Raw genomic sequence first — 22,183 nt, forward strand, 5'->3', positions numbered from 1 at the left:
GTGGGAGGGCACAGTGTTACTTGCCATGGCAAGAATAACATGTATGTGTGATACCTCAAAGTTGATAAAAACACTTATTAACATATGATTCCTCAGATTCCTACAAAATCCCTTTGAGGTGATTTGGTCAGCAATAGTCGCCACTTGGTAAGTGAAAAGACTGAGGCTCAGAGAAGACTGATTGGTTCCAACACTGGCAGTTGGTCACAGCAAATCCACATCCTCCAGCATCTCACCCTTTCCACTCACTGCACCAAGCATATGGTCTATAAGGTCTTTTGTTCAATTAATGCCATCCTGGAAAACAGTTTAAGCCATTGTTTTTTAATCACAGATATATTTCATAAGTCATTTATATTTATTACAAACCTGTCATAAGTTCAATAAAACTATATATATTCATATGATATAATATGCTATTTATTCAATAGCCAATTAGATTATAATGAAAATATACCAGTCTAATTACCCAAGAAAGCAGGAGGATGGCAGAACACAGAAAAGAATATGACAATCCTCTATGAAAATCTGAATATAAATTTATCATTGAATAAATGAATGAATCGATAACTAACAATGATATTTACTGTCACATTTGCTTGACTAAGAAAGATAAGTTGTTATGTAACAGGATTTCCAAAGTGTGTAGGTGCTGATGTGGGTATAGACAGCTACCATGGGGACAAAGTACAAGCACGCAACTTACCAACAAATTGACTCCAAAAGCTGAGTTAGAACTCAGCCTTACTTTTCAAAAAGGAATATTCTAAATTTGGGGTTTTCAAGGTAACCTACAGAAGCACGTTTAATCCATATGTAGCTGAACTACGGCAGCAAGACATTTATGGATTCTAAGCATCATTTAAAACATTGCTGCTAAAGGATGGTGTTCAGGGTGCAAATTCAAGAGGCCAGAGACTGATCACTACCTTTAAGCCCCACCCTCCTGACATTTCTCCTTGACCTCCTTTCCCCACACCCTCCTTCCAGCCTCGGCTCCCAGCAGACACTAATAACTATTTCTTGAACATTAGCGAAGAACAAGAAACAGTGCTGTCCGCTCCCTTTTGCCCGGCAGCAGGCTCAGAGGTGGTCTGCAGTGCTAGAAGTCTCCCTTCTATTCTTGCCACCTCACCCCTTCCGCACATACATTCCATCCTACACATCATGCTCAAGAGTGATGTTTCTAAAACATAAATCCAATCATGTCACATCCTGTTGGAACACTCCAGTGGTTTTCAATTACCCTTGGAATAAAATCCAAATCATTGGGGGGCCGGCCCTGTGGTGTAGTGGTTAAGTTCGGTGCGCTCCACTTTGGTGGCCCGCGTTCACGGGTTCAGATTCCAGGTGTGGACCTACACCACTTGTCAGCCGTGCTTTGGTGGTGACCCACATACAAAATAGAGAAAGACTGGCAACAGATGTTAGCTCAGGGCAAATCTTCCTCAGCAAAAAAAAAAAAAAAAAAAAAAAAAATCCAAATCATTGGATGGGGCCTGATAAGGCTCTACCAGTTGGTACTTCTGATGTTATTCCCTACCTCTCTCCTCACTGCTCCTATATTCCAACCACAGGTGCTCTGCTGGCTCCCATCCTGGGGGGGAGTGGGGGTTATATTTATGGTTCCCTCTGTCTGGAATGTTCTTCAACAAAATCTTCTACACAGCCCATCATTCCAGTCTCTGCTCCAATGTTACCTGCTCCCAAACACTCAACCTAAAGGTCCTTTCCCCACCACTTTCTAGCTCATTGCCCTATTTTATATTCTTCAGAACACTTAATATTTGATAATGTATTATTAGTCCACTTGTTAGTTCCATAGAGTAACAAACTTGTTTGTCATTTTTTCTTTCCTGAAATGGTCTAAACCGAGAAAACAAACCTTTCCTAAACTTCCTTCATCTAAATCACTCCAATTTATTTCAAGCTTCATTCCTACCCTCCCCCACGCCCAACCACCCTCCACACATATACCTTTAATAAAATGTTCTCTGGCACTCAGTTAATATTATAACTGCACACATGTATTTTCTATTTGTTGTAATCAAGTGCTCGTGAGGGAGCTTCAGCAGCAAAGATTTTGTAAAAAGTTATCCTGAGTTTACAGAGGAGATGAGGGGATGACCAGTAACCAGGAGCTCCCCAAGCTCTCAAGGCTTCTTCCTTCCCTCCAGGGAGCATCACGTGCCTTCCAAAGGGCTTGTTTCAGTACCCACACAGCCAAATGAGAGAACCCTAAAGCCACAGTCCAATGGCAGTAGCTGCCCCAGAGTCCTCAGAGTCCCTGATACTAACATGTGGGAAAAGGTCAATGCTGAGATGCCTGGAACTCATCTCAACAAATCCTCTGTAGGATGAGGTTGACTGGGACAATCCAGCATCTCTGGGAGTCTTGCCTACTTCTGTGGTTGAGAGCATAAGCTCTGGAGACAGACAGCCTGGGTTCGAATTTCTGCTTTGCCATCAACTAGCTGTGTGACCTTGGGAAGTCAGGTATCCTCACCAACACTAAGCAATAAGGGAAACTGAGTCCCTATACAAACGACTTTTCAAAAGGTTTTTTTTGTAAGTTTACTCATCTGAAAAATGAGGATAATAATAGTACCTATTGCTAGGGTTATAATGTGGATTAAACGAGTTAATTAATATACAAAAAACACTAGCTATTATTTTTATGATTCCTCAGCAAAATCTTTTGCTTTCCTTAGAATAACTGAGAAAGGCCCCAAGACTGATATGTATTGAAATGTACATGAATGATCATCTAAATCCTTGGAAACAAAATGTATTTAAGAGAAGATCTCTTAGGGCAATTGAACACAAAAGAGGATACCCCGTTTACTGATTGTTATATCCAGGAAGGAGTCTCAGAGCTCCTGAAGCTCCCACAGAAGCACAGGGACCTCTCAGCAGCCAGCACAGGAAAGGAACCACTGCTCATCCTCAAACTCTCACAATGACCAATTCCATGTTTGACTGAAGTCAGTGAAATATATGACATAAAAATTTAAAATAAAGCTTTGAATAGAAATTTTCTTTGGACATTTCTAAAGGATGTGATTTCCCTTACCACAGAAAATTTAGTGGCGATCAACTGATCGTCTGATATTTATTCAACACACTATAGTGCACAAAGCACTTAGGAAATAGAAAGAACTATATAAGACATGAAACTTCTCCTCCAACAACGGACAAAGGCACCTTGTAGAGCTTCCAAAAGATATAAAGCCAGATATAAAGCCAAAATTGGAAGGACTTTTAATTCTGAAATGCATGCCCTATATAGCCCAAAAAATTGAGACAATCTCACCTGTAAATAGTTTTGCTATCACAGAATATTCTTATGTAATGCTTGCATGCTGCATTATAAGCACCAAAAACTGCTCGGCTCAGACCAGAGCCATTAAAATTTCCAGAACATAGTTTAATTTCCATCCATGCCCTCCCAAATCTAGCAATATCACTTTATAGCACTTTAAGGGCTCTGCATGACTGATATGATATTTTTTTGTGCTTTTATAGCTATCAGATTTAAATGAGTAGTAAGTCACAGGACCAAAATTAGTAACATCTAACATGAACCAGAACACCATAATTATCATAATTCATGCTTTTACATAGATATCAAATTCTCAAGGAACAAAATTCAAATAAACAATTATCTGGGACTCACTCGAAGACCAGTGATTTGGACATTTTCAAAAGCCTCTCATTTTAGACAGATGTCACAGCAACAATTCCAAAATGCTTTATTAACTCTGCATCAGTGCTATTAATTTCGCTCTTACGATGCTGTTACCTTGAGTCTTTCAACACAGTATTTAATGAAAATTGCTTTCACTGTATCAGTACCTTGCCATTATTACAAATAAGGAAGTTTCCAACTACTGACCCCTAACTCCCTTTCTTCAGGTAAACAAACGTGTGACTACACCAACGAAATAAAAGGTATTATTTTAGGGGAATATTGTAGAATTAAAAATCTATGAGGAAAAAACAGTGCTTCTTCAAACAAACATCCCAAGCTAAGTCTTACTGAAAGAGAACCACTTGGTGTCTCAAAATTGTATATCACAATAATATCAATTAATTTGAAATTAGAAACACTTTAATAAGAAAACTCTGTCACTCTCTGCAGCTTACCTCATCATCTTTATACCAGGACAAGCTTTCAGCAGTAAGGACGAACCAATATCCCTTGGAGCCTCCTTTCATGATGCCAATGTTGCTGATGGTTAGCCACCCCTTGCGAATAACCTACGAGAGAGCACAAATCAGCAAAGAGGTTTAGGTTAACATGAACCAACGGAGAGCACAGGTCTTGCACTAAGTAAAGTTAAAAACAAGATACAAATGGCAATAAGAACAGCATTGTTTCCCCAAAGCTCAACCTCTATTAAGCTATTCAAGATAATTTATCTTCCCAAACTACAGATAACCAGAGGGAAGTCTCTCCCATCAAATGAACAAATCAAAATCGCAGACTTATACGGATGGCAGAAGCAGAGCAACTGAAACAGACAGGAATGAAATGAGACAGACTAATAGGCTTGTGCCAGGCCTATTTATGGCACTACTGCTACAATTAAGACATATTTAGTTGATTGGATGAACAATAGACTCTCCATGCCCACTGCCTCTTCTCCCCTTCCGGCCCACTGGCCCATTTGTTTGCCTGGTTTGCATCTCATTAGGATTTCCACCAGAGACTGGTGACTAAACGATGAAAAGAAGAAACTCAAGCCAACCAATTAGTTCATTGTTAACAGCTCTGAATAAGGCTGAATGAAGGAGAAAGCTGAAACAATAAGCTAAAATTAAAAGTTTGGCGTTTTTTAATGATCTATATTTATCCATCTACTTCTGGTTGTTATTTGCCATACTAAAAAATATGCAGCATCTTCACAAAAATCTTTAAATTGCTCTTAAATTTTAAAACATTAACAACTTGGATTACAGATTTTATAGAAACTATTTATAAATGGCATTTAAGTGAAAATATTTTTTCTTGCAGTTGTTATAAAGTTAAATTCTGTTTTCGATATGGCATAGTTTATCATCTCCTCTATGCTAGAAAATTTTTGTTGTCATAGAACCAGAAATGGAATTGTACAATACTGTTCTAAATGTCAAAAGTTACCCTATACCTAAATTGTTCAATATCCAAGAGATCGTGAAATACTTAAAAAATTATTTATTGAATGACAAATGAGTGTAGTTCCTAAAGGAAGATGAAAATACCCTAATAATCAGATTTTTCAAAAATACTGATATTAAGTTTTCTCATTGAAGAAGGAAAGTCAATCCTAGGGAAAACTGTGAAATAAGCCATGGTTGTCATTATTGATCTTTCATGCCTCTCTCTGCACACTCCAGTCCCTGCCCCCCTTGATTCCCTGTTTCAGCATCTCCCAAGTGTCCATTCTCCTTTATATAATAATACTCTGCAACTTTTACAGACCCCTATACAGAACCCCACTCAGTCCCAGACTAAGCAGTTCTCTCCATTGTTCAAAATTACTCCTTTGTCTTATCCTCTACTTCAGAAAGAAGGAAACAATACTTCTCAAAGTATGGTTTCTACCAGCTATATTATAATCATTGGCATGCTTTCTAAAAATACAGATTCTTGGGCCACCTACCAGTCCAAATGAATCAGAATATGTGCATATGAAACCCAGGAATCTGCATCTTAACATGTTCTCAAGGTGATTTTTTTTTAATTGAGGTAACATTGATTTATAACATTATATAAATTTCAGGTGTACATCATTATAATTCGACTTCTGTATAAGGTGATTCCTGTTCATACCAAAGTTTGATGATCATTGCATGTACACATACAATCAAAACTTCATTCTCCTTAGAGCAAATGATCTCATCTAATTTTTAGTAAGAAGAATCTGGTTAAATTATTTCACACTAACATTGTTACCCACACTGTTAGGGCTTACAAACAGCATACTAATCACAGTACTAAATGAAAGTATACTTATTATTTCATCTTATCAAGTATCTTCAGACAGAGAGCAAGTCTTCCAGATACGCCACAGACTTCAATAAGAAAATCACTACTATTTCACCCACTGGTAGAACAGGATGGCTCCATCAAGAAGATCCATGAATTTATTTCAATAAACATTTCTTAAGAACCTATTATATACCAAGATGAAAAAAAGCATGATGATGCCACAATCTCTGCCCTCAATAATATTATACTTTAGTAGGAAGGCAGATCCATAAAGAGAGAATTTTAATATAATCATTGTAGTAAGAGATGTATGCCAAGCAGAGAAGGGGAACTCAACACAACTTAGGAAGCTGTAATAGGCTTTCCTTAAAGAGACGGTACTTCAGAAGAGCCTGGAAGAGAAAGAGAATTAGTCAGGTCAGGAAGTAGTTTGTTAGCCTGTTTGTTTATCTATATAAAGGACAAACAAGAGCAAAATATGGAAGAGCCACTTAATGCAACAAATGTGAGGTGGGGATGAAGAAGTTGAAGCTAGAGAGGCAAGTGGGGTACAGATTGAATCCAGTTCAATGAGACTCCAAATTTTAGTGATCTCACTCCCCTGGCAGTACTAAAATAAATTTCAAGTACACAAGTAAATTTATTTTTAAATTATATATGACCATTGTATTAATAAATTATGTACATCATAGAGAAATTTGAAAGTATGACATGAAGATAAAATTAATAATATTTAATTTTTTTTATTTTGCGGGGGAAATGTTATTTTGTTACATTTATCACTTTATCAATGACTTAGAGTTACAGAGCGAGGGACCTGGCATCAATATGTATATTCAATATTAATAAATCTGAACTGTTTTCTTATTTTCTAGATAAAAATGCACATAAGTAGCAGTTCTACTGTATCCTCCTGCGTTCCAGTGGATTTTGCATGCTCCTGGGGCAGAGAAACTAGGTTATGTAAGCTACTGCAAGAACACAAGTGAGAAATGACCAAGGTGTGAACTAGAGCCATGATGTAGGAAGGATGAAAATAAATGATCCTCCTGGAGACATACCTGGGAGATAAAATCAACAGGCCTTATGATTCGATGAGAGGGAGATTAGTGAAGGTAAAGACTCCAGAACTGCACTGTACAGTAGCCACTAGCCACACATGGTTAATGAGCCCTAGTGACTAATTTCAATTCAGATGTGCAATAAGTGTAAAATGCACACTGGATTCTGAAAATTTTGTACAAAAAAAATGTAGGGGCCTGCCTGGTGGCACAGTGGTTAAGTTCACATGCTCCACTTCGGCGGCAGACCCTGGGCATGGACCTACGCACCACTTACCAAGCCATGCTGTGGCAGGCATCCCACATAAAATAGAGGAAGATGGGCAGAAATGTTAGCTCAGGGCCAGTCTTCCTCAGCAAAAAGAGAAGGGATGGCAACAGATGTTAGCTCAGGGCTAATCTTCCTCACCAAAAAGAAAAAAGGTAAAATATCTCAATAAATCTTTTAAAACTTATCACATGTTGAAATTATAATATTTTGGATATATTGGGTAAAACAAAATCTATTTTTAATATCCATTTCACCTGCTTCATTTGATTTTTTTAATGTGGCTACCAGAAATTTTTAAATAACATATGTGGCTTGCATTATTTTTTTATTGGACATTATGCTGTTCTAGAATGATTTTGAAACTCCTGGGACTACCCACACAGAAGAAATAGAAGAAGAGAACTAAGTGATGGAAGGCGGGTGAGTTGATGATGAATTCAGCCAAGGCCATGTTGAATCTGAGGTACCTGTGGGAAACGTGCACAGAAGTGACGTGACCTCTGAAGCAAAATGGAGATGTTAGGACTGGAGGTGTAGGGACTGCAAGTCATCAGCATACATGTACAGGCGGCAGTTAAAACTTTGAGTAAAATAGCGGTGGCTCATGGTGGAATCCTGGGGAAATACCCACATATAAGAGGTGGTCAGAAAAGAGTCTGAAAAGGAATGTCAGAGAAGTAAGAGCAATGAGGTCATGGAACCCAAGGCAAGGTGAATTTCAAGGAGTGTGTGGTTGGGAGTGTCCAATTCAGCACAGAAAGGGACGTGTAAAGTGCAACGCAGACATCACAGTGTCTTGAGCTATGCCAGTCGCAATTCAGTGGTGGGATAAGCCAGAGTTCACTGAGTTAAGAAGTGAATGGGAAGTAAAAAAATTGAGACAATGACTGAAAAGAGCTCTATGCAGAGGAGGATGAAAGATGGTTAAAACCAGAATAGACACAGGGTCAAAGGAGGTGTTTCTGTTTTTGTTGCTGCAGCTGCTGTTTTCTTGGTTTGGGGATTTTTTTTTTTTTTTTTTTTTTAGTATGGGCAAGAATTGAGCATATTTTTTGCTTGAGGAGAAATAATTGGTAGAGAATAAGAGTTTGCTGACATAGGAAAGAACACAGACCAAGGAGATGGGAGTGGATGAAATGAAGAGCACAGGGAAGGGGCTGTCCTTGAACAGGATTGGAGCTGCCTCATCTTGTGAGCCTGGGGGAGGCTGGGAGAGTGAGGACAGATGTAGGTCCTTTGTGAGGAAAAGAGTAGAAAATTTAGGAAAGTTATATTTGATCTTTCCATTTGTAAGAGAAGAGACTAAATTATCTGCAAGAGTGAGGGTGAGAAGTTGGAGAGAAGGCTTGAGGATAGTGTGAAACATTGGGACAATTTGTAATTGAATGAGAAAGTGAACATAGCTAGAATTAGTAAAAAATGATTGATAAGACACAACACTATAAAACTCCCAGAAGATAACATAGGAGAAAATCTAGATGAATTTGGGTAAGGTGACGCCTTTTTAGATATAACATCAACGACATCATCCATGAAAGAAATAGTTGATAGGTTAGACTTAATTAAAATTAAAAGTTTCTGCTCTGTGAAAGACAATATCAATAGAATTAGAGAACAAGACACAGAGTGGGGAAACTTATTTGCAAAAGGCACATCTGACAAAGAACTATTATCCAAAATATACAAAGAACCCTTAAGACTCAATAATTAAGAAAACAAACAACCTGATTAAAAAATGGGCCAGGGGCCGGCCCGGTGGCACAAGCAGTTAAGTACGCATGCTCCGCTGCGGCAGCCCGGGGTTCCCTGGTTCGGATCCCGGGCGCACACTGACGCACCGCTTGGCAAGCCATGCTGTGGTGGTGTCCCATATAAAGTGGAGGAAGAAGGGCATGGATGTTAGCCCAGGGCCAGTCTTCCTCAGCAAAAAGAGGAGGATTGGCAGATGTTAGCTCAGGGCCGATCTTCCTCACACACAAAAAAAATGGGCCAAAGACTTTAACAGATACCTCACCAAAGAAGACATACAAATGGCAAATAAGTATATGAAAAGATGCTCCATATCATATGTCATCAGAGAAATGCAAATTAAAACAACAATAAGATACCACTATACATCTATTAGAGTGGCCAAAATCCAGAACACTGACAACACTAAATGCTGACAAGGATGTGGAACAACAGGAGCTCTCATACGTTTTTGGAGGGAATGCAAACTGATATAACTGCTTTGGAAGACAGTTTGGTACTTTCTTACAAAACTAAACATACTCTTACTATGTGATCCAGCAACCACAATCCTTGGTATTCGCCCAAAGAAGTTGAAAACTTATGCACACAAATGCATATTTATAGCAGCTTTATTCATAATTGCCAAAGCCTGGAAGCAACCGGGATGTCCTGCAGTATACAAAGGGATAAATAAAGCATGGTACATCCAGATAGTGGAATGTTATTCAGCGCTAAAAAGAAATGAGCTATCAAGCCATGAAAAGACATGGAGAAAACTTAAAATGCATATTACCAAGTGAAAGAAGCCATCTGAAAAGCCTACATACTGCATGATTCCAAATATACGACATTCTGGAAAAGGCAAAACCACGGAGACAATAAAAACATCAGTGGTTGCCAGAGGTAAGGATGGGGGAAGGAAGAGATGAACAGGTAGAGCACAGAGGAATTTTAAGGTAGTGAAAATACTCTGCATGATATTATAATGATGGACATATGTCGTTATACTTTTGTCCAAACCCATAGAATGTACAACACCAAGAGTGAATCCTAAGGGAAACCATGGACTTTGGGTGATTATAATGTGTCAATGTAGGTTTACTCAAGGAAAAAAAAAGAAAAATATACCATTCTGATGAGTGATGTTGATAATGGGGAAGGTTATGTGTGTGTCAGTGGAGGAGATATATGAAAAATCTCTGTACCTTCCTCTCAACTTTGTTGTAAAATTAAAACTGCTCTAAAAAAAAATAAGGTATTTAAAAAAAATGGTTGAAAGTTGAGAATGAAGACCATACACTTGCAGAGACACAATCGGCCCAACTGCATTATCATCACCAGCAGTGTTCTGCACACTTGTTGCAGAAAAAGAGACGATAAATGGGAATTGATCTAGAGTTTTGAATTTCTGGACCCCAGTGACCTAAGTACATGGGTGTGAAGACAATAAAGGTTTGGGGCAAGACAGTAATTCAGGTAATCATATATTCAGTCTAGGCCAGGCAGAGAAATGAGGCCAGGAGGGAGTTAACAGAGAGGTAGAAAATGAAAAGATGAAGGGACTAGAGAGACCAATGAGGTCAAAAAAGCAGATACTTTTTAAGTGAAGGCAAAAATGGAGTTTTGAGAATTTAAAATGATGTGAAGCAATAAAGTGCCTGATCTTACTGGCACCATTGGATCCATCTCTCAAAGATGCACCACTATTTCTAGAAGAATTGAATGTCACAGCCAAAAAAGATATTTATTAAACATCATTTCATCCAGTGGATATATTCAACTGAGCTATATGGAAATTGAGTTACTAATAACAGTTAAAATAAAATTTGCAACGAATTGACATAAAAAAACAATTAGAATAGATTTTTACATCCTATAACATTACAGTCATTTGCATTGCAACAGTCTTTCTCACTTGGAAAGAAAAAGAAGTGGATTACAGCTTCCATGTTGTGAGTGCACACAGCCCACAACCTTCACAGGAATCCATGGAAGTGTGTTCAGCACTGAACGCTCTCAGCAAGTAAGTTGCTGTCACAAAAAGCTTAAGACACCCTGGTCCGATGCCAGCCCTTTCTTTTCCAACAGAAGAAGCATATTTGCCACAAACAGACTTTTTTCCCCAATGACAATCAGCTCAAAATAAGAACAGAGCAAAAATAATTCCTAATGTACTTTTTCACAAAAGAGTTGAGGGAGAGAAAAATCACAAAATCAAGCAAAAGCAGTAGAACGAGATAGGAAAAGGCAAGCATTCAGGAAAAATGGTCAGAACATAAGAAGTAAGAATGCTAGCTAAGGGGAAATTAATAGAGTAAAACAAGGGAAAGTAAGTGAGAACGAGAAGACAAAGACAAAATAAAGTCTGAAAAGAATATCAAGACAAATGGGATTGATCATAGATTTTCTTCCTGGAGAAAGATATCAAATAAAATGTTAATTTTGTATTCAAATTTAAAATTACCACAATAAATCCACCAACATTCAGTACAATAACCACTGACAGCCTCTTAGTGTTTGAATATCAAATTCTGTTTTGAGTGCCCAAGTAAACAAGAGGAGCAAGCCCATAATTACATGACTAGAAAGGACCTTGAGAGCTGGAAAGGCATGTTCTTATTTGTAAGGCTTGAAACAAACCATTTTTTAAAATTTACTGCCATAAATATCACCCACTCTTCTTTTGCCAAATACAGAAACTTTGAAAGCAACTGCAAGACCAGAAATGGAGAGAGTGGAACAGCCCAGCCCCTTCCCTTGGTGGCAAGCCTGCACTACAGAGTGTGTGCGTGCTGGTTCCCTCTGTGCTATAAGAAGTCAGGCCTTTCAGGGTTGGCAAAATCTTGTATGTTAGGGATAAGTTTGGTCCTCATCATCTGGCTGGCACACTGAATCATAAAGTTAATACACAAAGAATACAATTATGAACAGAAAAAAGTACACGTGGAAAAGTTCTAACGTGGCCACGGCTTTGGGCCTTGAACTTTATTTGTGAGCAGGGTGTTTTGACCCTGGCCTTGCTCATAGTAGACCATGCAAGTTTTTCTCAGCTCTGCAGCTGGCTTTTAACTGTTGCAGCCTGGGGGGAGGTTGTAAACCACAGACCGTCTGATATTTTTATCTTGGTAGATTACAAATGCTTACATATAGGCTTTATCCATAGATGAGGAGCTGCTTCTATGACGGTAGATCACACACCACAGGGCCTCATGCGTAAATGCCGCAGAGCTGCCTTGGCCCAGCAAAGACAGTGACAGGCCAGGCCAGTCACTGAGCTGACCTACCTTTGTGAGCACAGGCATCCTCAGGATATAGGCTTGTCCTTGAACTGGCTGGCAGAGATTTTTCTAAGCAGATGTGCCCGAGGCAAGTCTTCCACTACAGGGAAAACAGTCTTTCCATACATGGGCTGGTAGGCCTCAGAAGGGGGAATTAGATTTACTACTTTTAAACTGTAAGGCAGCTGAGGTCCATATGTATCACACAGCACTCGAGGTTCTAGCTTTAATTTCTTAGGTCCAGGCCCAGGGAGGAGGCAGGAAGGGTTAGATTGGCTGCCCTCTGTGCCATCCTGTACCCCAGGCCAGGGCAAGGAGGGAACTGGAGAGCTAACCTTAACTCATGTGCTTATTTACAGACTCGAGGGTCACCCCCACCCCAGCACATCTTCTCAAGCTGGTTCTAGATTAATTATATAGGAGGAAGAAAGTCTCCTTAAGAGGCCTAGGCTTCTTAAAACAAGAAATTACATAACAAGGGAAACACAAAGGCAAAAGGAAGGTAAAATGATGAGGTTTGAAAATCCTACATGAGAGAGGAAGGTAACTCAAATAAGACCTGGTGACTGGGGCTGCCACCACTGCAAATTTCTTACCTTTACAACAGACAGCAACACTTCAGGCATTCCCTAAGATTATATGCACAGATGGCTTTCCCCCGAATGGTAAGTGCACAGTGGCAAAATTAATTTCTTAGGAAGAGATTTCCCCCAGTAAATGTGTAGGTTCACAGACAGCTAGAAAAAACTGACAGCCTGGTAGGGCTAAACCAAGGAAGGTTTTCTCCACCTACCCTGTCTCATTCAGATACTCCTGAATGTCTGCTATGTTCGGTGGCTACACCTAGGAAAAGGGGCTAGCAACATAAGTGTAGCCTGGCATAACTGCTTTAAAGATGAGGGATTCAATTTGTCTTATTAAATTTGGTTGATGTCGAGCTAGTGCTGGGATTATCTTTTGTGTCCCACTCTTTGCTTTATTTGTGAAGTAAGGAACACAAGAGACTATTTCAACACCAGAAGCCCAGAAAGAACAACTCATTCCTATGGAGGCCAGCTCAGGGTACAGCTGCTGAAGGACCCTCAACTCCATGTGGACAAGGAACCACTCTGGCTGAGGCCGAGAAAAGAAGAATTGGGGAAGGACTTTAATTTAATGTTCTGCAAGTATCTCAGACTCTGCAAACTCCTTTGGGAAGGTAATCTTTGGACTTTAACTTCTGAGAACTTCAAAGTAGGAGGGGGTTCATATTCACATTGAAGACGTCTCTTTTGTTGACATTTTATTACTGAGTGTAATATATTAGAACATATTAATGATGTCATTTGATCATTGCAGAATCTCTGATAGGCTATGGGAACAATATGGCTGGATGTTATCTAAAACAAGAAATAAAATAAGAAGGAAACATTTAACCTTGGGTACAGACTGGCCTTGGAGTGAATTTTACTGATGCACTGTTTTGACCCATTTCAGAACCTTCTATCCAATAGCGGTCCCAGGAGGAGGTCCAAAGGAGCCATGATAATCTTTGGAGGAGTGGCTTCAAGAAGGTAGGAGCAGGACTCACAGATTGTTGATCTCTTCCCCGAAAGGGGGGTAGCCACACCCCTAGTTAAACACTGGCTTAACCATTAAACCAACGGAATAAAAGGTGGAGGAAGGCTGGGGAATACTGCCAAGGGGTGGGGGATGGAGAGACATTCCTGTAGTTTCCTTACTCATTTCACCTGGGAGGAGTAACGTGACTTCTCAGATTGGTGAATCTAGAAGGATAAATAGGGAAGTGTAGCCCCGGGCCATTCTCTCAGCTATACATCTTGGGAAGGAGCCTGCCCATGCTCTAACAGGAAGGAAGGGGTTCGTGCCTGCAGTTTTGAGGGATAAGTTTAATTCAGGTAAGTGTTCAAAGGTGTTTCTCACCTACAATACTTGATAAGGCAGTCAACCAGTATTTACTGAATGCCTATGGTGGACCTGGCACTGTGCCAGGTGCCCTGCTCCTATGATCTCAAATGAGAGCCATCATAACTATGCCCAAGTGTTTCTTATCAGTCAACTGACAACATAAAAAATAGATTTTCACGTCTGATGAACTAATCTTATGACGGGGATAAAGCAGCTATGAAAGCGAGCAAATAAGGTGAAGCATATCTAAAGGGATTTAACAAAGAATCAAATTAAGACACAAAATAACCAAATATTTAATGAAATATTGTCTGTTTTGTTTTCAACACTCTAAAAAATACTACTATGAATAAATTGGCTAAGTGACATTTATATGTTTGGATGTTCCTTTCATGGTTTTAACTTTCTAGGAAATCAGAGCACAGAGTTTCGTAAGTATTTAACATAGGTCAAGTTAAGAATACAATTTGATTCCATTTCTAGGAATTCAAGGATGATAAGAACAGCTAACATTTACTAAACACTACTCTGAGCCAGGCATTGTGCTAAGAGCTCCACGTGTATTATTTCTTTTAATCCACATAAAAATCCTTTGAGGAAGGTAGTGTTTACCTTACATGCCAGATGAAGAGACAGCCATCATGCTCCTGTTTCACGGCCAAGTCCACGCTTGTAACCAAGGGCCTTCCTCACGGGAGCTTAGGCACTGTTTGCCATTTTACTGCACTTTGTAGAGCACACTCAGAGGATTCAGCCTGTTAGCACTTGAATGAAAGAAAACCTCTCTGGTGGTCTGATTTCAGAGCCCCAGCCCTTAACACAACACATACAAGATACAAGGATGTTGGCTCCAGTACTGTTTCTAGTGGCAAGCAATTGGAAACAACCCATTTGCCTAACTGGAAACTGATTAACAGATTATGATAAAATCCTCTGATGTTAAATTAAGCTGAGCAAAAATATCTAATACATGATGTGAGAAAACACTTTCGTGAAAGAGTGCTAATAATGGGCAGGATCTAGAGCCAGACTGTCTGAGATTGCCACCTAGTTCCAGCACTTGCTAGCTGGGTGACACTGGGTGAGTCTCTTTGCCTCGATTTCTTCATATGTAACATGAGATAGCATAGAGTTGTTGTGAGGCTCATGAGTTAATAAATGTAAAGGACTTACACCATACACAAAAATTAATCCAAAATGGATTAAAGACTTGAATGTAAGACCTGAAACTATAAAACCCTTAGAAGAAAATATAGGCAGTACGCTCTTCGACGTCAGTCTTAGCAGCATCTTTTTGAATACCATGTCTACTCAGGCAAGGGAAACAAAAGAAAAAGTAAACAAATGGGACTACATCAGACAAAAAGCTTCTGCAAGGCAAAGGAAACCAGGAGCAAAATGAAAAGACAATCCACCAACTGGAAGAAAATATTTCCAAATCATATATTCAACAAGGGGTTAATTTCCAAAATATATAAAGAACTCACACAACTCAACAACAAAAAAAACAACCCAATCAAAAAATGGGCAGAGGATATGAACAGACATCTTTCCAAAGAAGATATACAGATGGCCAATAGGCACATGAAAGATGTTCAACATCACTAAGTATTTGGGAAATGCAAATCAAAGCTACAATGAGATATCACCTTGAGCTCATCAGAATGGCTATAATTAACAAGACAAGAGAGAGGATGTGAAGAAAAGGGAACCCTTGTACACTGCTAGTGGGAATGCAAACTGGTGCAGCCACTATGGAAAACAGTATGGCGATTTCTCAAAAACTTAAAAATAGAAATACCATATGATCCAGCTATCCTGCTACTGGGGATTTATCCAAAGAACATGAAATCAACAATTCAAAGAGATTTACACATCCCTATGTTCATCGCAGCATTATTCATAATAGCCAAGATGTGGAAGCAACCCAAGTGCCCAACAGTGAATGAATGGATTAAGAACATGTGGTGTGTGTGTATATATGTATATATATACACACAATGGAATGCTACTCAGCCATAAAAAAAAAAAAGACAGAATCGTGCCATTTGTGACAACATAGAGGGACCTCAAGGGTATTACACTCAGCAAAATAAGCCAGACAGAGAAAGACAAATACTATATGATTTCACTCATATGTGGAAGATAAACAAATACATAGATAAGGAGAACAGATTAGTGGTTACCAGAGGGGAAGGGGGTGGGGGGAAGGTGAAAGGGATAAAGGGACACATATGTATGGTGACGGATAAAAACTAGACTATTGGTGGTGAACATGATGCAGTCTATACAGAAACTGATATATAATAATGTACACCTGAAATTTACACAATGTTATAAACCAATATGACCTCAACAAAATAATTAAATAGCAAGAACACTTTATTGCTAAAATAAATAAATAAATGAATAAATAAACATAAAGGGCTTAGATCAGTACCTATTAGTATTATTACATATGGTATTATTTCAGTTATATTTGTTAACATAAGGATAGAAAAAAGACTGTAATATATACCAAAATGTTAACTATGATTGAAAACTAGTGACAAGATACAAGGTTATATTTATTTCCTCCCTCAATTTTCCTGTATTTTCCATATTTTCCTACTATATTCATGCTATTAAAAATGCAAGCTGCCATCACATTATTGCCTGTTTAAAACAGGCAATTTCTTGAGATTCTCTTTAATGTGTAATGAACACAGCATGTTGGAAAACTGAGGCAGATTACAAATAACAAGTAATGAAATAACTCTATAGCATGACATAAAAAGAAATAATTTTGGAATACGACTTGGGAAATCACCATGATGAAAGAAGCCTAACTATTTTAAATAAGGAACTGATTTGATTGACTGAAAACATATTAACAGCATGCAATAAAAACTGATTGAAAATAAAGAACCAACATTTAATATTCATATCAAATCCTCTTTTTATTTGAAGATACAATTGCCAAAAAGATAACAACCTCTGGTTTCTCTGTAAAATCCAACCTTTACCTAAAAACACTGGCATAAGTTTAAATCATAACCACATAAATAAAATTTTGTAAGTTAACTAGAACTCCAAGTTATTGTTTCGTAAAATAACCTCACTAGGTAACCTAAGGAGCCCCCTTCCATTTTTTTTCTGGACTGTCCCAATCTACAAGGACTACTTCTACGGCGCCTCCATCGTCTTCCATTCATTCTGCCCCATAAAAACACCTGAAACCTCTCTCTGCTGAGTCTCACTTCCAGAACATTAGCCCATGCTCACATAATGAATGCATTTTTCATGCCTCTGTAGTTCACGAGGCTATTATCTTGATTCTCAAAATTACTCTTAAAGAATTTCTTCCCTCCTCATTGTTTCCCAGAATTTTCCCAACTGCCTGTTCATACATTATTTCTGCCACATGCACAGCTATTTCTGAAGAGTTCACTAAGAGTGAGCTGTTTATTCTCAGAGTTTACTCACCTAAACCTCTACAAGATCCAGGCCATTAACCATGATGAAAATCAGGGCTCTACTTTTTCCACTTTTTTCCTATGTATCTTTTCCATGTGCAGAGCTTCCTTTGAAGTTAATGGGAGCCCTCCATGTGGAAGAGATTCCAAATGATACAAAACAGAATGAGAACTAAGCCCGTCATCTATTTCTCACATTCAAGGACAAAAATACACACACACGAAGGAAAACATACCTCATAATTAGCAAGGTCTGAGTAGAATTGGATATTTTACTAAAAATAATTCAGAGAGCTTCTTTAAGAGAGGAAAAAAGCACCTGAAAACATATTTATTAGTTCATTTAATGGAAAGTTAGTAAGTATCTTATATGTGTCAGACAGCACATTGAAAATGCAAAGATAAACCAAAAAAATAAAAACCAACAAAAAAACAGGCATAGTCCCTGAACTTCATGGAGCTTTTAGACAAATGGGGGACTAGACATTAAGCAAAGACTAACACAGATAAATGTAAAATTACAGCTGTGGTTGGTGCTGCCAAGGAGTGGTTCAGTACGTTACGAGAGCTCTGACCTGCACGGGGTATAAGAGGCGTGCTTGAAGATCTTAGCACTTGCACTAAAATCTCAAGGGTGTTGGGTGGGAGTAGGGGATGGAGAGGCCATAGCACAGTAAGCAAGAGTGAGTTTTATGCAAGACAAGCCTGGAGAGGAGACAGAGCACACTTGGCCGTGTAATTTACGTGAAGAAATTTCGTCTTTATTCTGAGAGGCATGGGAAGCCTTTGAAGTGTTTAAAGTAGGGCAGCAACATAAGATTTGCATCATGAAAAATTCCCTTCTAGCTCTGGTTTGGTGAAGAGACTACAGACACGAGAAAGGATGCAGGGAGATCAGATAGAATCCTAAGGATATAATCCTAAGTCATAGACAATGATAACTTTGACAAGAGTGGGGGAAATGGACATAAAGAGAAGTAAACAGATTTGCAGAATATTTAAGAAGAAAAATTAACATGTCAATGATAAATTGGAGATGGAAGATGAGAGAGAAGGAGGTATCAAGGATAACTCCCAAGGTTTAAGTTTCTGAAACTGGACAGGATGTGGAGGCACATTCACAGAGAGAGGGGAGAACAAAGTGTTTAGGGAGGGTGTAAGTCCTGAGTTCAGCCTGGACATGTCAAGATGTGAACATGTGAAATAAATCATCGGCTACAGAGAAGTCCCGATGAGATATACAGATTTGTGAGTTGTTGATTATGGGTGTGATTCAAACCACAGGTATGAAAAAATGACATAAAGTAAGAATTTAAGTGCGAAGAGAAGAGGATCTCAGACTGAGCCTTGAGGAAAGCCAACATGTAATGGCCAGGTAGAGAGGATGAACCTACAAAGGAGACACAGGGGTGGTTAGAAGGGTGGGAGAAAAAACAGAATACTACGTCCACAGAAGTCAATGGAAGAGAATGTTTTAACGAGGCAAAAGGAATGAAAAGATCAAATACCGTTGTGCGGGAAAGTAAGATTCAAAGTAAAAAACTGTTCACTAGTTTGGATAACACGGAGGTTATTGAAGAGATGAGATTCAAAGTATTTAACAACTAGTATGGCATCAGCCTGACCAATCTGAAGGGGTGCTGGGGTCACAGTGCTAGAGCAGGATACTGGAGGCCCCCTTTCTGCACCAGACATTTGCCTTTAATTTCTGGATGAAGGGAAAGCTGGAAGGATTCTGAGAGAGGAGGCTCAGTATCTCTGATGACAGGCAGGCACTTGGGGAAGCAGTCAGTTACTACTGGTGTGAAAGCATTCAATATGTGAACAACTGCTTTTGCTCCATTGATACACGCTGGCTGTGCAACCTTACCAAGCATTGTTTCTGCGGCTTGATGAAGAGGGGAAGCAGCCAGACTGGAATGACTGGGTGACAGAGTTGACAGTCCCCCATGCAATTCTGGTTTCATATGATGAATTAATACCTTCACAACATCATCTAGATGCAGAAAAAAATTCTTCCAAAAGTTCAAAAGAAAAAAAATTAAGAATTGGCCAATGAATGCAGTGTTATTTATAGTAGCCGAGACATGGAAACAACCTAAGGGCCCATTGACAGATGCATGGATAAAGAAGATGTGGTGTGTATACACACACACACACACACACAATGGAATACTACTTAGCCATAAAAAAGATGAAATATTGCCATTCATGACAACAGGGATGGACCTTGAGGGTATTATGCTAAGCAAAATAAGCCAGATGGGAAAAAACAAAAAACGTATGATTTCATTCATATGGGAGAGATAAAAATAACAAAACACATAGATACAGAGAATAGACTGGTGGTTACCTGATGGGAAGGGAGGCCAGGGGAGAGCAAAAGGGGTAAAGGGGCACATGTGTACAGTGACGGATGGCAACTAGACTTTTGGTGGTGAACATGATGTAGTGCATAGAGAAGTCAAAATATAATGATATACACCTGAAACTTATATAATGTTATAAACCAATGTCACCTCAATTACAAAAAAAATAGCTGGAAAAAAAAGAATTGGCCAATGAAGAAAACACACATCAAACAGAGAATCTGTTTTACAGAAGTTCCTAAAATTCTGGCCCATAAAGAGAAGCAACGAAACACGTCACTCAAATCATTCAGGTTAAAGTGTTTTGAGGAACAAAGCACCTAACACACTGCCTTACACAAAACAGCTATTCAATAAGTGGTAGATTATGATAGGATTATTAAAAAATCAAACATGCCAGAGCAATACACGAAGCATAAATATGTGTAGCAGTTTCTGGGTAACACAACACTCTAGGAAAAAAAGGAACCAATCCGTGCCACTATTTGAACGAATCACAAAGAAGCTCCACTAGCCCCTGTGGACACCTATTGTGTTCATTATCTGAATTCAGCACTTAAAGCAGCTTGTTTTAAATTACCTGCAATTGTGTTTGGTTTGCTCCCATCTTCCCGGTAAGAGTAGAACTTGGTTGAAAGCATGGACTTTTAGGGTTTGTATATCAGTTCTTCTATTTATTAGCTGTGTGAACTTGGGCAAGTTACTTAACCTAGCCAAGCCTCATTTTTCTTTCCTCTGAGTATCGGATTTTATAATCCCAATCTCAAATAGATGTTATATTAAGTGAGATGAATGTACATAAAGCGCTCAGTGGAACGTCTGGCATCTGGTAAATGTTCAATAAATGACAGATATTATTATCAAGAAGAGACCAACTATGCTGAATGTTCCTTTGGAATAGTTATACTTTCCCTAGATCACAGGTTAGTCAATAAATTAATAGTTCTAAATGAGGGCAATACCAACACCAAGGGCTTTCTGTAAGCATGTAGCAGGCATACCGTACAGTCACGATATCTGGAAGACATACACTGAGTAGAGGTAAAGGATGATAATTATCAAGAACTCCCTTATCTAAATTGACAATAGCACCTGCTGGAGTCCAAATACAATTCATAATTGGGTGGTTACCTCCAAATGTTAATCAAGTTTAAACCACTTGCATTATAAGATTGGAATTTACTACATTCAGAATCACATTTTGGGATCTATATGTAATTATTTTTCTGGTGGCGTATTTGGGTAACAAGGATATACTTAAGACCAAGTTTTTTTCCTCTGGATGACAAAAAGCAACATCCAAAATTAATAAGCAGATTTAATATATTCTAGATGTTTCCTTCTGAATGTTCACATCTTATAAGTGATTATTTTATAGATCATTTACATACCCGGTCATTTACTTTCAGGTTTTAAAACACATAACTCTTTCTTTCAGCAGTTTTTTGGACACCTATCACGAGCAGGCTCTAAGTTAGACACAGGGAACATAGCAGTGAAAGCGGCAACTACTGTCCCCGATCTCACAGAGCTGACAGGCAAGTAGGGGAGAAGAACATTAAACAAGGAAATATACAAACACTGGGTGAGAAAGGTACATGATCTTACGGAAACACATAGCAGAGGGCTGAAAATTGTGTAGCACTCAGGGAAAGTACTCCTAAGGAAGTGACATTTAAACTAAGGAAAATGAGAACGTGTTAGTCAAGCAAAAATGGAAAAGAAGATATTCCAGGCCCAGGAAGGAGCACACCAAAAGCCCCAGCAGGGAAAGAGCCTAGACCGTTGAGGGCACTGACTAAGGTCACTGTTGCTGGAGCACAGAATTCAGGAAGGCTAGTGGCAAGAGAAGGAGCTAGAAGCAGGCAGGGACTGGATAATGGATGTTAAAATCTGGACTTTATCCTAAAGGTAAAAAAGTACTTTTGAGTGGTTGTAAGCAAGGAAGTGACATGTTCAGATTTTTTTGTTTGCACCAAAACAAAACAAGAGAAAACCATATCAGATGTTTCACTCATCTGTAATTTCAACAAAAAGTTTTAGGAGACAGTGTTGGATTCTGGTTTAAGTAAGTATTTTAATTACTTGTGGATTCTAATTACCCATATTCTTCCCAACCTCCTTAATCATGGCTAG

At 38.8% G+C, this 22,183-nt stretch overlaps 1 protein-coding gene across 1 annotated transcript in view; it reads right to left on the minus strand.

The window, feature by feature from the left end:
* The window catches only part of DNM3 (dynamin 3), a 523,181-nt gene that overhangs the window by 253,436 nt on the left and 247,562 nt on the right, over positions 1-22,183 (minus strand). The window contains exon 14 of the mRNA XM_058540062.1: positions 4,147-4,260. Coding sequence (XP_058396045.1) covers positions 4,147-4,260 — 114 coding nt within the window. The remainder of the gene's footprint in view (positions 1-4,146; positions 4,261-22,183) is intronic.

Source organism: Diceros bicornis, chromosome 4, assembly GCF_020826845.1.
Source record: "Diceros bicornis minor isolate mBicDic1 chromosome 4, mDicBic1.mat.cur, whole genome shotgun sequence".
Classification (NCBI taxonomy): domain Eukaryota; kingdom Metazoa; phylum Chordata; class Mammalia; order Perissodactyla; family Rhinocerotidae; genus Diceros; species Diceros bicornis.